The 15,758-nt window shown below is 43.6% G+C and overlaps 1 protein-coding gene across 6 annotated transcripts in view; it reads left to right on the forward strand.

Annotated features, from left to right (window-relative positions):
- Window positions 1–12,337, forward strand: part of nrxn3a (neurexin 3a) — a 199,108-nt gene extending 186,771 nt beyond the window's left edge. For 3 of the 6 annotated variants that reach the window (XM_030356758.1, XM_030356760.1, XM_030356762.1), the window contains 2 exons: window positions 1,913–2,003; window positions 10,000–12,337. In XM_030356758.1, coding sequence (XP_030212618.1) covers window positions 1,913–2,003; window positions 10,000–10,307 — 399 coding nt within the window. In that variant the 3' untranslated portion in view covers window positions 10,308–12,337. Of the gene's footprint in view, window positions 1–1,912; window positions 2,004–7,985; window positions 8,535–9,333; window positions 9,413–9,999 lie in introns of those variants that run through there. The other 3 variants (XR_003976788.1, XR_003976789.1, XM_030356759.1) reach the window with 3 other exon arrangements.
- The last annotated feature ends 3,421 nt before the right edge of the window (window positions 12,338–15,758 follow it).

Here is a 15,758-nt window from a genome sequence, read left to right on the forward strand (position 1 = left end):
GACTGTCAACGACGTAGTAATCAGGGTCACAGTGACCCCGACTCTGGTACAACAGTGACCCCGACTCTGGTACAACAGAGTGACCTCGACTCTGGTACGACAGAGTGACCCCGACTCTGGTACGACACAGTGACCCCGACTCTGGTACGACACAGTGACCCCGACTCTGGTACAACAGTGACCCCGACTCTGGTACGACAGAGTGACCCCGACTCTGGTACAACAGTGACCCCGACTCTGGTACGACAGAGTGACCCCGACTCTGGTACGACAGAGTGACCCCGACTCTGGTACAACAGTGACCCCGACTCTGGTACGACAGAGTGACCCCGACTCTGGTACGACAGAGTGACCCCGACTCTGGTACGACAGAGTGACCCCGACTCTGGTACAACAGAGTGACCCCGACTCTGGTACGACAGAGTGACCCCGACTCTGGTACGACAGAGTGACCCCGACTCTGGTATAAACAGAGTGACCCCGACTCTGGTATAAACAGAGACCCCGACTCTGGTACGACAGTGACCCCGACTCTGGTACAACAGAGTGACCCCGACTCTGGTACGACAGAGTGACCCCGACTCTGGTACAACAGTGACCCCGACTCTGGTACGACAGAGTGACCCCGACTCTGGTACGACAGAGACCCCGACTCTGGTACGACAGTGACCCCGACTTTGGTACGACAGAGTGACCCCGACTCTGGTACGACAGAGTGACCCCGACTCTGGTACGACAGAGTGACCCCGACTCTGGTACGACAGTGACCCCGACTCTGGTACAACAGAGTGACCCCGACTCTGGTACGACAGGGACCCCGACTCTGACAGAGTGACCCCGACTCTGGTACGACAGAGTGACCCCGACTCTGGTACAACAGAGTGACCCCGACTCTGACAGAGTGACCCCGACTCTGGTACGACAGAGTGACCCCGACTCTGACAGAGTGACCCCGACTCTGGTACGACAGAGTGACCCCGACTCTGACAGAGTGACCCCGACTCTGGTACGACAGAGTGACCACGACTCTGACAGAGTGACCCCGACTCTGGTACGACAGTGACCCCCACTCTGGTACGACAGAGTGACCACGACTCTGACAGAGTGACCCCGACTCTGGTACGACAGAGTGACCCCGACTCTGACAGAGTGACCCCGACTCTGGTACGACAGAGTGACCCCGACTCTGACAGAGTGACCCCGACTCTGGTACGACAGAGTGACCACGACTCTGACAGAGTGACCCCGACTCTGGTACGACAGTGACCCCCACTCTGGTACAACAGTGACCCCCACTCTGACAGAGTGACCCCGACTGGTACGACAGTGACCCCGACTCTGGTACGACACAGTGACCCCTGAGTGACCACCTCCTCCCTGCTGGCCGTCTCTGTAATAAAGACCAAACCTTTCAAGGCGTGGCTCCGGCAAAGGTGATGGGAGAGCGATTGAATTAAATTGTACGACAAAATAAAACAAAAATAATAAAGTGGATGGAAAAGATAATATGAAATCAATCCTGCATGTGAAGGTGAACGCATCGACTTTATTCTTTCATTGAAGATATGAGAGCGAACGTCCAGCCAATGTTTTAAACGATTGGGATTTTAGTTTTCAAAGCGCCAGAACACTTTTGCAGAAGTTAATAGATCTATCTTTTAGATTTAAAATAATTCATTTCTAACCATGGAACCTATTCACAAATGATGACAGACAATTTACCGGATGTGTCGACTTACAGGAAAACCTACCAGGAAACCTCTGTCACAGTTTGAAGAGCGCCAGGGTTGAGGTGGCCAACGTGCTGACTGGCTGCTCTGTCTCCTCTGTCCGTCTGTCCCTTCTGTCCGTCCGTCTCGTGTCCTTTGTGTCTGTTGGGGCTCTTCCTCCCACGTGGCGCTGGGGACCACAGCACTCCACGGACGAGATCGTGTCCTCCGCAGAGTGCTCCAGTGACGACGAGGACCTGGAGGAGTGTGAGACCGGCCATGCAGGTGGGCTAGGTTAGTTTGCTTGTTTTGTTTTTTCCTTTCCTTCATGCTCCTCCCCATCCGTCCTAAAGCATCGCACCCCATGGCTGCTCCAAGTGTAGCTCAGGACAAGGAGCGTAGCGGTCCTGTGAGGAGGACCCAGCTGGGAGCTCTCTCAAACGGCCCAATTATAGAGGATATCAAAGAAAAGCCAGATACTGTAACCAGAGACTAAAGGCCACCAAATGATGTAATGTCAAAGAGCTTCTTCCACTTCCAAATCTTTAATAAAGTATTTAAAAACCATTTAACCAATGGGACTACAGATGAAAATTAGCTTTTTTGCTAACTCTGGCACATTTACATTGGAGTGTAAACTACAAATGTCAATTGATGCATTGTCCCTTTTTAATACATAAAATAATTAAATAAATAAAAATAAATTGCATTAGATGGGGAAACCATCAACGGAATAAATCTCAAGAGCGCCACTACGGCCTTCGTTCTGAAATACTAATGAAAGCTGACGAGTTTTTATGCAACGGTTGCTCCACATGGGAACCAGATCCCTTATTCTGTGAAGGGATGCAGGTAACACTTGGGTGTTCTTTCCACGCAGCACCAATGAGCTACACTGGCCCATGGGGTTTTTCAAAGTGGTTAACATGGTCACATACTAATTTAGCCCCTTATGGAGCTAAAATGAAGACATAAATAATTTCCAGAGTTCAAAATGAGTATTGAGATGAGCCATGTTGTCTGCATTGATGCTTCAAGATGTATCTGAGTTTGGGTCAGACGCTGCTATGAAGGCGCTTCGACGGCAGCTTCACCTGATACATTGGGACATAACATTTAGTTACGTTTTTAAGATTTGCTCTATGTAAGTAAAATCTGAATTAAGATATCTTGAGTAGATTAAGTCGTTTTTTTTTGTGTTTTCCATATTTAGACGCTTGTTTTGGCGATACATGAAATTGAGAAGTATCATCGGATTTCTGTGTACAATTTTGTTTCAGTTTATTCTTATTTTTGGTTTTGTTTTTCTTCTGTCTTTTCCTAAAACAATAACAATCTAAAATAGGGCTTTATAATGTAGAGGCAAAACAAATCATATTTATTTGGTTTTATTTTACGTTCGTTTTTGAGGGAATTTGGTCCCGGTCCTTATCTTAAGAGCAAGCTGTCTCCATCATGTCTCTGCAAAGCACAATTTAACTTTTTAGTTTAAGTTATGTTTCCCAATTTAAGCTCAGACATTAATTTTACTCCACAATAAGATGTTCCTTAAGCAAGTTACTTCCTCCTTAATTAAGTAAGTCATTATCATCTGATGACGCCTAGGTTTATAACAATACACCTTTTTTATTATATTTTTAATGTTAAAAGCCTGATTCCACGAGATTTCTGATTATTTACACACTAACAATAGTAAAAAAAAAAACAACATAATTTGGTTTGAAAATGTTTATGCAAATATGAAATAGTCAAATTAAAAGAGGAGTTTCAGTGATTGGGTCTGAATTCAGAGAGACATGAGGCGAGTGTTGCTCTTCAGTTGGGTATAGGGTTACATGATATTACCCTTCCCCCTAAGGTCAATGCCGATTTCTCCCAAATTATATGTGACAGATTATAGATTATCTTCCCTGTATCCTAACGCTTATGGGACTTTTGAAGACTGACACAGACAGGGCCCCCGTCATCATCATGTTTTTACACAGAAGCTCGCCCCATTCTAACCCTGACATCATTCCCGTGGACCGCCACATGCTTTGGTGACTTGATGTGTCTTTTGTTTGTGGCGATGCGAGCCGATACTATTTCTCCATTTCCCTTTCTTTTGGAGCATGATTGAAGCGAGGATTCCGGCGTGTTTCGTAACACACCGGAGTGCTGCTTCACTATTTCTGTTTGTTGTCAAAACCATCATTCCCATTTGTCAGCCAATTATTATCCAGAAAAATGTGACATTCTCGTCTGGTCTCATGTCATCGCGTGAAGCATGAAATTTCAAAAGATGAAAACAATGTTTTCCTTCGTGGCTGAAACATTTTATCAAGCTTTTATTAAAAAAACATTCAACATTTTTTATTTCTACCAAAGCAAAACAGAAAATGGCAACATTATATTTTACGCCACAAACCTTTTAGGAAACGTATAGATTTTACATAAGAAGTTAGTATGTATCAAAAATGGCACCCTCCCTTTTCCTTACGTCATTTAAATGCCCTCCCACCCAAACCCAAAGCTCCTAAATGCCTTTCTGCATTTGAACGAATCAAACCTTGGGGATTGTCTCTGCTGAACCAAATGCACATTCCCAATCCCTCAGTGGGTCCAGGCTGTGGCTTCACCCCACACCAAAGGGGTTACAGGAATGTGTTTTGGTGCATTCCCTTTAGGGTTTGATTTAAATATTTGGTTATCTTTAAATAACCCAAATTGCAGATTAGTGAAAAAATACATGAGAGGTCTTGCCATTTTCTGATTTGCTCCGTTAGGGGATGCGATAGCAGCCTGTCGGCCGTTGGTGTGCAGCATGTGTTCTGTTGGCTTCACCTGGTGGGGCTCCGTCTCATCCAGGCCTCACCAGCTGCTTCTGTGTTTGAGTCCCCCTCTCCCCTCTCCCCCTCTCCCCCTACCCTCACCCTCCTGTCACTCTCTAAATGGTGTCTGTTTATTATTTTTTATATAAGTTGTGTCATGTGATAATCTTTCTCTGTGCACCCCCACGTCACCACCCTTACCATCTGCACCCCCTAATAATAACATATGATGGCTATTCAACTCAGTATCACTGCACACCAGTCTACATGAGATAACTGATGACTTTAGAAATGACTGGAAAAATATTATTACAATGAAATACCAAAAGAATGGTGCGTGAGCGTTAACTCTACCACGCTGCTGTAGCACTTTGAACACAAACAGTTGGATTTTATCACCAGACTTTGAGGACATTGTGGCAGGTTAGCCTAAGATATCAGATGTAATTCATCTTTTGTCTGTTTGCAGGAAAGCAGTCAGTAAATTTACAACATACCATGAAATTATTATTCCTAGTTAGATACATAAACCCTTATGTACATAACGTACAGTATGTTCAAGTTATCTTAAATTGAAGGAATCTGCATTAAACAAAAAGCAAGTGATAGATGAAGTTCTTGAGTCTTGCATCTATTCTAATTACTGTGATTTCCCAGCTTTTTTGATTCAAATTCCAGTTCATCAAAAACTCCAGACAAATGCATTTACAGAAAGGGTAGGTGTACTCCCAAGGATTTAGGTGTTAGAGTATCTTCAAATCTTCAGTTTATCAGTGAAATACATAAATACATCGATGAATTTGATAGCTGGAAAATGGTGTGACCCAAAGGTCTCTTTTGTTTTATACTAAAACACATGCCATCATATGCAATTATTGTTTCCAAATATTTACTTGAATCTACATTTAATCTGCAAACGAAAGGTGGTGGGAACATGACAAAAGACGATGTATTGGAGAATGTGTCAAAATCCGGACTGGCTAAGGCTTCATTCATATTGCTGTATTGTTGGCACTATCAGCATCATTCCAATGGGACGCTGCAATACTGCAGCAACATGGGGTTACAATAGAGACTGTATCAAATAAGTACAAAAATGCATGTAGAACTACATTAATGTAAATTTGTACACATGTATTACTGCTACAAAGCAAATCTGGAATCATTTAAATAAAAACTTCCTGGATATTTTGGATAGCCTCCTACTACTATCAAATACTTTGTTTTATACATCTTATATCCATGACAGGGAAGAGGATTATATTAAGAACTAATGAACGTTTTTCATGAATCTGAAAAATGATCATAATAAAAACAAAAACTTCCCACCTTTGTACATTGCTCGAAGTCGTTCGATCTCCTCACATGGTTTCAAACAAAGCAGAAATAACCATCTAAAGGAATCGTTAAAGAGGATACAGCCAATATGAAGGAAGCAGCGGCCGATGCCATGTGGAACACTCTGTGGCCTCATAGAACAGGTGCGGCCTCCTGGGACCATCCTGACCTCCTGGGATACCTTTCAGAATCTGGCCCGCTAAGGTTGAAACCAACTTTCAGAGAGTAGACCGACCAATCAGCGGGAGGCTAAGGGAGTGTTGCGCAACAGGTTACTTAGCTTTTTTAGCCTGATTGGTGGGAGTAATTTACAACCTAGGCGCCGCCGGCACCGATTGGTCCATCCACTTTTAAATGGTAAAGATAGTCTAACCGAGCGATACCAGACTGGCGCTGAAACGTCTCCTAGATCAACATGGTCCCCTGAGGCCGCGCAAGTTCTGTCCATCACCTGACCTCTCTCTGTTTCCACATTGTTTCAGGGTTTCCATTGTAAACGTTTGTCCCACGTCTATTAATTCAACTTGATATATTCCTTCTACTCCCCCCCCCCCCCCCCCCCCCCCCCAACTCATCCATCGGCCCTAGATTACTGTGTCGTCTGTTTATTTTTGTACTTTCCCTAAATGCAACTTTAAGCATGCACCAACATCTGCCAGTACAAACCAAAATATCAATAAAGGGATAATACAAGAAATCAAATGAAGCCACTCTCAGCCTGTCCCTTCTCTCTCTGTCTTTCTCTCTCTCTCTCTGTCGCTCTCTGTCCTCTCTCTCTCTCTCTCTCTCTCTCTCTGTCCCTCTCTGTCTCTCTCTCTGTCTCTCTGTCTCTCTCTGTCTCTCTGTCTCTGTCGCTCTCTGTCCTCTCTCTGTCTCTCTCTGTCTCTCTCTCTCTCTGTCTCTCTCTCTCTCTCTCTCTCTCTCTCTCTCTCTCTCTCTCTGTCTCTCTGTCTCTCTCTGTCTCTCGGTCTCTCCTTCTCTCTCTCTCTCTCTCTCCCCCTCTCCCCCTCTGTCTCTCTGTCTCTGTCTCTCTCTCTCTCTCTGTTTCTCTCTCTCTCTCTCTCTCTCTCTCTCTCTCTCTCTCTCTCTGTCTCTCTCTGTCTCTGTCTCTGTCTCTCTCTCTCTCTCTCTCTCTCTCTGTCGGTCTCTCTGTCTCTCTCTCTCTGTCGCTCTCTCTCTCTCTCTCTCTGTCTGTCTCTGTCTCTCTCTGTCTCTCTCTGTCTCTGTCTCTGTCTCTGTCTCTCTCTCTCTCTCTCTCTCTCTCTCTCTCTCTCTCTCTCTCCACCCAGACTGCACGGCCGCCTCATGTGTAATAACTACCATTAGTGGATATATTTGATATATATATATTTGATATATATTTGTCATCAGGAACACAGAGCGGGCCAGTCCTCTCTCGACTGTCTGTTTTCTATCGTGTGCATCTGGTTGTAGTGTGTTTTTTAAATTACTTTGTTTTATTTCATCTTCTACATTTTCCACATTCAATTTTTTCATTTTTAGTTAATAAGTAGTTATAATCTGTCCAATGTTCTACCGATACCAACAGTCAGTCTATAATTGTTAATGGCATTTGTGTTCTGATTCTGATATTTATTTGTGGTTTATTGAGTATGTTTGGTTTGCTTTGTAAATGATCACTTGTGAATATTTGAACTATAGTTTGAACATTATTTATTGGTATGTGGATTTGGTGCTACCTCGGCTGGTGTGTGCTCAGGTTGTAACACACACCTTGTTCTGGTGTTCTATTATTCATTTGATTCAAACCTTTCTACTCTTTGTTTTAATCTTCTTTCTTCCTTTGTGCTCACCTAAGCCCACACATTAGCTAATGAAGAAGTTCCAGATCCACATATGTGAAGGTCTATTCTGAGCTATTTCGCTATACCTGAGCTAAACTTTTATGCAACCAATCTTACCAAAAATGAATTACCTTGACACAAAAATATGAAATATCTTTTGAATTAAAAACCGAAATATATATTGCATGGCTGAGAAGTTGCAGTTTAGGGTTTGTGGGACTTGTGAGTCTCAAGAGTTGTCCTGTTTTGTTTCTTTTCCTTTGTGTATAAATGGGCATGTATATGCTCATTGTTTGTATTGTATCCCCGTCCCTTCCTTCCAGCCACAGGCTCTAACGCCCCACTGCTTCGTACTGCCTTTACATGGACATGGCAACTGACTCACACAATCACCATCATCGCCCTCATTTCCTACTTAGCGTGTTCATAGGCCCCTACCCCTCTCCCAACCCCCCCAAAGTCTATCCTCGTCTCTAGAGATAATAAATATCTATATATATATATATGGTCATTCATCCATTCTAAATGAAGAACAAACAATTTAAGCAAAAATCCTAACAATGAATAGAATGTAGATATTTATGGAGAAGTCTATCGAAAACGAAAAAACTTGTAGATGTACAGTTTTTTTGTAAGAGCAGAAATTATTTATGTCAAGGAAAAAAACAAAACAGAATTATGGTGAAGTTTATTTTTTCTGTTACGTGGTGTGGATGTATTTGTTGTTGCCTCCCTGTATCATCATGTTTAAAGATAGATTCAACACAAACCTCGATGTTTAACAGCAGTGAACTATTACAAAAGAACATATTTACACAACTTTCCTTTGTGAACCCTTTCCCTCATGCCAAACATACGGGCAAACTGACAATGTAAGTGGAATATTACATTTTTTTATTATGTTGTGTCTTTAAAGTGCAGTTTAAGATGCAGTTTTTAAGGTTTCCAAATGCAAATGTACCTTGTACCCTAGCATCTGTTGATGGGTTTGAAGACTAATCAGTACCAACATCTCCAAATAACACCACAGATAAATGAGCCAATCACAGTGAGCTTTCCTGTTGTCCTTAAAAACTGCATCTCTTGGTTTTAAGTTAAGCAGTGATTTTAGATGTCAGCAATAGACCTGCGTTTGTGTTTGCCTACGTCATCGGTTATGTTCCTATCAATGTTCGTATTTTTTTTTTTTTTGGAATTGATCTTTTTGGTTTAGGTTATGCCTTATGCAAATAGTATTCACAGATATATTTAACAATTGGTCACAGTAACTCCATTATATATAGACAACAAATATAGACAATCATGGGTTACTCGGCCTTCATTGATAAACGTACATATCTCCCCTTGCCCTGTTCAACCCGCGTCTGTTGTAGATCGATGCATTCCACCTATGGAGGCTTCTACCCACTCCAATCTGAACATTGAACATGTAATCATTTAGGCAAAATGTTCAGAATATTTGAGGTAAACCTAAAGGCATTCACACAACCCGGCGCTGGTCAAAGTGTCCCAGTGATCCACTTCTCCCAGCTTCGTGCTGCGTGCACCTTTCCGTTGGCCGCTGTCCGGTTGTGTGTCGCATGGCGGTCTGCATGAACGTTAAAGAGCTGCAGTGGATGCACCGTGGTCCTTCTCTCTAACATGTCTCTGTCTGTCTGTCTCTGACCCTAGGAGGTGAATTAGTGATGCCAGTACATGTTGAGGAGTCCTTAGCGAGCCCCCTAGCCCCCCCCTCCACCCCCCCCGTCCCCCCACCCCTCACCAAAGAGCCCCCGTCCGAGGCCCCGGCGGCTCGCCCCCCGTGCCGGTCGGACCGAGGCAGCCATGATTGTGATGATGATGATGATGATGATGATGCTGGCTTGGTGATTTGGGGGTTTGGCTCTGGGGCAGCGATCGACCCCCCCCCCCCCGCTGCTGCTGATCATGATGATGATGATGAAGATTCTCACACCACCTTCTCCTTGGTAACAGATAAGACCTTTTCCTCACCGGCCTTTGAAGGTGGCTACAAAACTCTCCCGCCCGGGTGGGACACGCAGACTGTTAGAGCTAACCTCAAGCCCCCCCGCCCCGGCGGCGCTGGCCCCGCCCCCGGCGGCGCTGGCCCCGCCCCCACCGCCGCCACGCCGCCCCCCCCCGACCAGAGCCGCACCGCCGCCGCCTCCACCCTGCGCACCCCCGAGCGGCCCGCGGGCAAAATGAATCACCGGCCGCTTAAGCCCCGCCCCGCCCCGCCCCCCCGACCCGGCCCGGGCCCGCCCCCCCCGCCCTCTGAGCGAGACGCCGCCCGGGGCCCTCTAATAACCTCCCCCGTGTTCCGTAATGTACCCACAGCGCTCCCCACCGGTCCTGGCGTCAGGCGCGTCCCAGGCTCGGCGGAGGTCCTCCGCGAGGCCAGCAGCACCACCGGGATGGTCGTCGGGATAGTGGCGGCCGCCGCCCTGTGCATCCTCATCCTGCTGTACGCCATGTACAAGTACAGGAACAGGGACGAGGGCTCCTACCAGGTGGACGAGAGCCGCAACTACATCACCAACTCGGCCGTGCAGAGCAACGGGGCCCTGCTGAAGGACAAGCAGCCGGGCTCCAAGGGCGGCAGCAAGAAGCAGCAGCAGAACAAGGACAAGGAGTACTACGTGTGAGTGAGGCGCCAGGGCAGCACGCCGAGAGAGAGAGAGAGCGAGCGTGGGCCTGCTCTCGAGCAGAACCAGAGCGAGAGAGTGAGAGAGAGAGAGAGAGAGAGATTGAGAGAGATTAAGGAGGAATGGTGAGAACATTTAACTCTCGGCGTTCCTGTTTCAGGGAGCTGTTGACACATGACGATGGTATGATCACGGACCTTGGATCTCTGTGCCAAGAGGACAACTGCTGACATGTACTGTAATATAAAGCACACTTACTATTGTAAGCATACAGCAAAACGGCTAACTAGCAACTTTAGTGACCTTACTCTTCAATCCAGTTCAGAGACGTTATCAGTGTAGTAACAATTAGCAGCTACATCATTCTCCTAAGTGACTTTTAGAGCTATGTGATCCTCAGTTAAATAACAAAAAAAATAGATTTTTTTGTATACGTGTTGATGATGAATAAGCTCATCTTATCTTGACCGATTTCAGCATGTAAGCAACATGTCGTGCTTAACAAGAGGGGGGTCAAGACACGAGATCATTGTAAAAGACAACACACGGGAAAAAAAAGGACTCTTTCCATTTCAGAATATGACAAATTTGTATTGTTTATACATTATACAAGTGTGGTGTCTTATTTATTTCCTTTTTTGCTGTAAGCAAAAAAAAGAAGAAAATTACTGTGTATCAAATCAAGTGAGCAAATTATAAGGGCAGATCTCGTAGGATCTTTTAGCTCTGTGGCATCTGATTTAACAACTATTACTCTCACTGTCTCACTGGCGCAGCGACGCATTGGGACACACAGTTTGCTTGTGGCAAGAAGTGGTTGGTTAATCTTGTCCTGGTTTATAAAAAATAAAAATAAGCAACTGATTGTAAAATGCATGCCATCCTGATACTACTGGAACGGTACAGTACAGTGCAGTACAGTACAGTGAAAAGTACATTTCACAATGTTTTCAACGAAAGACTTTGGGTTTTCCTCCAGGCCAAAACGGTTTTCATCATCAGACACACAATCCTTTATTTATTTATTTTTTTAAGCAGCTCTTTTGATCCTCATTTCCCTGAAATGTCCCCTACAGGAAAAAATAAGTGTGTGTATATATATATATATATATATATATATATATATATATATATATATATATATATATATATATATCTCTCGAAATACTTTAGTTGATTTGCAGCCAGTGGTTGGTGTTCCTTCAGCTCTGTATGTCGGGTTCATTGCCTACGGTTCTATTTTCTATGGTGTTGTCTGGAGGGCAACAGATACTATAACACTGTTAACTATACAGAAATAAACCTAATGTGAAAAAGTGTGAATTCTATTTGCTGTCACAGTCGACTGTGTCAAAACAAAATTTGTTTACATATTTTACTACATACTAGGCGTTGTACTTTGTAGGTAGGATATTGTACATATGCCATGACAGTTGTAATTTTTTAGTACCTCTATTGTACAGACTGAGCATATGGTTTATCAGTGTATTTCATGACAAAAATCTATAACTGTTAATTCACGTGCGGAGAGAGACTTTAACCCAGACCGGGGAAAATAGTGGTATCATGTACAGAGGCTTTTTGTACAGAGAGGAATCTATTGTTAGAAGTAGAAGCTCTTCACCAGAGATGTTACAGAAGTCGTGGCATGTGAGTGCTTGAGTTGTTGACAGCAGATGCCGTCTTGAACTCGTCGTTACCCGTGGCTTTCCTGTTCTTGGGCGACACCTGGAGTGTTATTCTCTCTGAAAGAGACAAATAAAGACATAGCTGTTGATCAGAGTGGACGAGGACTGAGCAGAGCGTCGTTATGGGAGGAACTGAACGGCACGAGTGCTTCTTAACATCCTCCTCTTTCTGCATCAGACGTCCGCCGTTATGTTGGTTCTTATTCATTTCGTACCATTAACATGCCTTTTTTATTTGTTTGCCAATTTATTTTGAGTTCTTTCTTTTGTTACTACAAATGAACACATTTTCACATTTTTTTCAGTAAAATGCTTATAAATAAAATATCTCTATATACATAACCTCAAATTTGTTAACTCGTTTGTGGTTTTATGCTTTTTGTTTCCATGATAATTCTGCAGTATGGTATTGCGGCAGGTGTGATGAGAGCCCCGTTCCCTGTACCATCGACCAGGTTTGGTCTCTGAGACCGCCAGGGAGAATCTGTTTCAAGGGAATAGTGAAGGCATTGTGTTCACTCTGCATTACATACTGCAAATACTCTGCAAATACTACTCTGCAAAGTACTTTTTTAATTTGGATGAACTTTCTTATACCAAAGAAATAGAACATCAGGTCGGAAGGAAATAATGCTGCTGACCGCAGTATAAGTACACAAATGAAAACATCTTAGCATGTGGTGTGATTGTAAAAATGTAATATAAACATAGCTTTATATAGCTTTTCATGTATGTTACAAATATATAATCATGGTATATCAAATCCTGATATTAATGTTAATGTAATATACCGACAGGAAACTTAAACTGCAATTTTTACATCATATTGTAATGTGACACATTTCCAGGAATGGTTATTTTATGAAATGTATTTGCCGGCTCTGAATGATAACTAGATGGTCATGTTAAAGAAAATCAGTACACGAGTACAAGATATATGTATATAATGTCTATGTATCTGTTTAACCTCTATTTCTCCATTTTGCGCTCTCTCTATATATACTGTGTGTGTGTGTGTGTGTGTGTGTATATATATATGTGTATATATGTGTATATGTATGTGTACATATGTATGTGTGTGTGTGTGTATATATATATATATATATATATATATATATATACACACACACACACTTGAATCTACAACTCTCTCCACATAGTATCTATTTGCATCATTCTCACCCCAATCATTTATTCATGATGAGGTATATTGTTGCTATCGATAATACACGTATTCATGTTTTTTATTGTTTCATTCATTTTAACAAGCATATGTAGTTATTTTTCTTGTTCTTCAATCGACCTAAAGAACTCAGAGGCTGTGTCTGGTGGGAGGATGCTTCCTACAGAGGTTATACAGGTCATGTCTGTGTAGGGTTCCCCATTCAGTAGGAATCATCCTTATGTTTCCTACCCTCGGGGTTAAATGTTCCACGAGGCCTCGGACGGTTCCACCTAATATCACACAGTACTACACCTAATACCACCCAGTACTACACCTAATACCACCCAGTACTACACCTAATACCACCCAGTACTAAACCTAATACCACACAGTACTACACCTAATACCACACAGTACTACACCTAATACCACACAGTACCATATAGCACCACACAGTACCACATGGTACTACACGGTACTACACCAACAGGGTCCACGTCATATGAGGACGCGTGCCGACAGTTCGGTTTAGAAGAGGAAGGTCCAGCTACTAGTGAGAGAGACACAGACTTTGCTGGGTGAGTATAACACTGAAACAACATATTTTCTAAAGATTGTCAAAAGAGAAAAGTGACACATATGTGTCTTAAATTAGAGGGTAAACATAGTTACTGCTTTCTTAATCGTTGATTCATGTCAGTTTTGGGAAATAATACATATCGTGTTGCAAAATGGGAATTTGAAAAAATAGTGAAGATGGAAGTCTTGATTTTGATATGTGTTGCTGGTTGTCTTGATAGGAAATAAGCTGAATATGTCAAAGGATTTATTTTTGATGTAATCACGCTCATTACTCTTTCTCTTTAAGACCCTTTGTGAACTCTTTACCTATGGCTTTATTTTTCCCTATTTTTCTTGGACAGTTTCCCTCTTCTTGTGTTTCCTTAAAGCCCCCTCTGTTGGACGTCCTCGGCTCCCTGGTGGCAGAAGCAGCCCCATCTCTCTGCGGGGGTATTGTCCTAACCCTGACGGGGCGTGTCTGTGCCACTCCACAGATGGCAGACAGTGCAGGAGCTGGGCGCTACAGCATGCAGGGCCTTCTAGTTCTCCATGCTGACCTGGACCAGCCTGTGGAGTGAAGGCAGCTCAACAGCAGGGGGCGGAAGTGGGGGTGTGGTGCTGGGCAGTCTCCCCCGTAGAGAACCCCAGTGGCCAGATGACTGTAGGATGAGCAAAACCACCGTCACACTACCCCACCCCCCGAGCCGAACCACACGCCTCTCTACTACTTATGTTCTCTAATAATAATGATAATAATACATTTTATTTACGGGCGCCTTTCTTGACAGTCAAGGTCACCTTACAAAATCAAACATCCATAGTAGTAAACAACAAAAAACAACAAGATAAAAAACACAGTTCATTCTAGTCCCAAGAATGCGACTGACCCGTTATAGCCCCCCTGCTGGTTGGTTGTGTGTGTTTGTTGGTGATAGAATACCCACAGAGGTGAGGCATTCAGCCGCCGGCCGGACCTAGCCACGAGGTTCCTGAGGCCGGACATCGCTACTTTTTGTACTGATAAAAAAACGAACTACAACTGTATACAAAATCAGCGGTTCAGCACTTCTCCAAGATTTGTAAACGCTTAATTCCGTTGCTATTGAGTTTGCCGTGGTGACTTTTGTTGGTGCGGGCCCCCTCCTGAGTGCTGAGGCGTCCCTGAGCAGGTGTTGGGGTTAGCTGGCTGTCGCCCTGCGTGGGTGACTCCGCCATCGGTTTGTGAATGTGTGTATGAACTGTTGTAAATCGCTTTGGATAAAAGCGTCTGGTAAATCTAATGTGACGGTGAGAATGGTTGCTGACACTGACAGACAGTCCCGTCCACTCATATTTATGGACGTAAATCTTTAGTATGATAAGATGAAGATAATTGTATGTCATGACCATGGGCGTCAGTTTGGTTTGAAATGTGCTGGGGACAGAGACGCATTCGGAAGTGCATTTTTAGAAGTGCTGGGTACAATGAGGATGCACTCTTTTTTTTCTCCCTTTAGTGCCGGTAATGAAAGGTTCTGAAATACGGCATAACCATGTAGATAATTACTAAGGAATAAAATGTATACAAAATCTGTCTGGCACGTTTTATGAAGAAAACGTTTTCAAAAAGCATTGGACATATGACCCACTATGTTCTGCTCCATGTATCCAATGTTGACATCGTGATATGATATGGCTAAGCTAACAACATAAACAAGAGGAGCTAGGAAAGGAATTTAACTGCGTGTTGAAGTTCAGAAGGGCCAAAGGTGTGGTTACACACAGCACTACAGAAGTCAAGATTGAAAAAGAAAAAAATATTTGTTGCACAGCTGAACGCTATATCACATCAGGAGCTGGCTGTTCTCAATTCACAACACGCATTCCAAAAAAACTAGCCTACATCAGGCATTCTGACCAAAACTCATGAATTCCCCCCCACAATTATTCCAGAATTCAAGCAAAGCAAGAATGACCAAAAGTCACTTTGTGTCAACAAGAGACTTACTCCACCGACTATCAATTGCAAGTTAAAACAGCCGACCGCTTGAGTGCAAA

The sequence above is a fragment of the Gadus morhua genome, chromosome 5, assembly GCF_902167405.1.
Source record: "Gadus morhua chromosome 5, gadMor3.0, whole genome shotgun sequence".
NCBI classification, from domain to species: Eukaryota; Metazoa; Chordata; class Actinopteri; order Gadiformes; family Gadidae; genus Gadus; species Gadus morhua.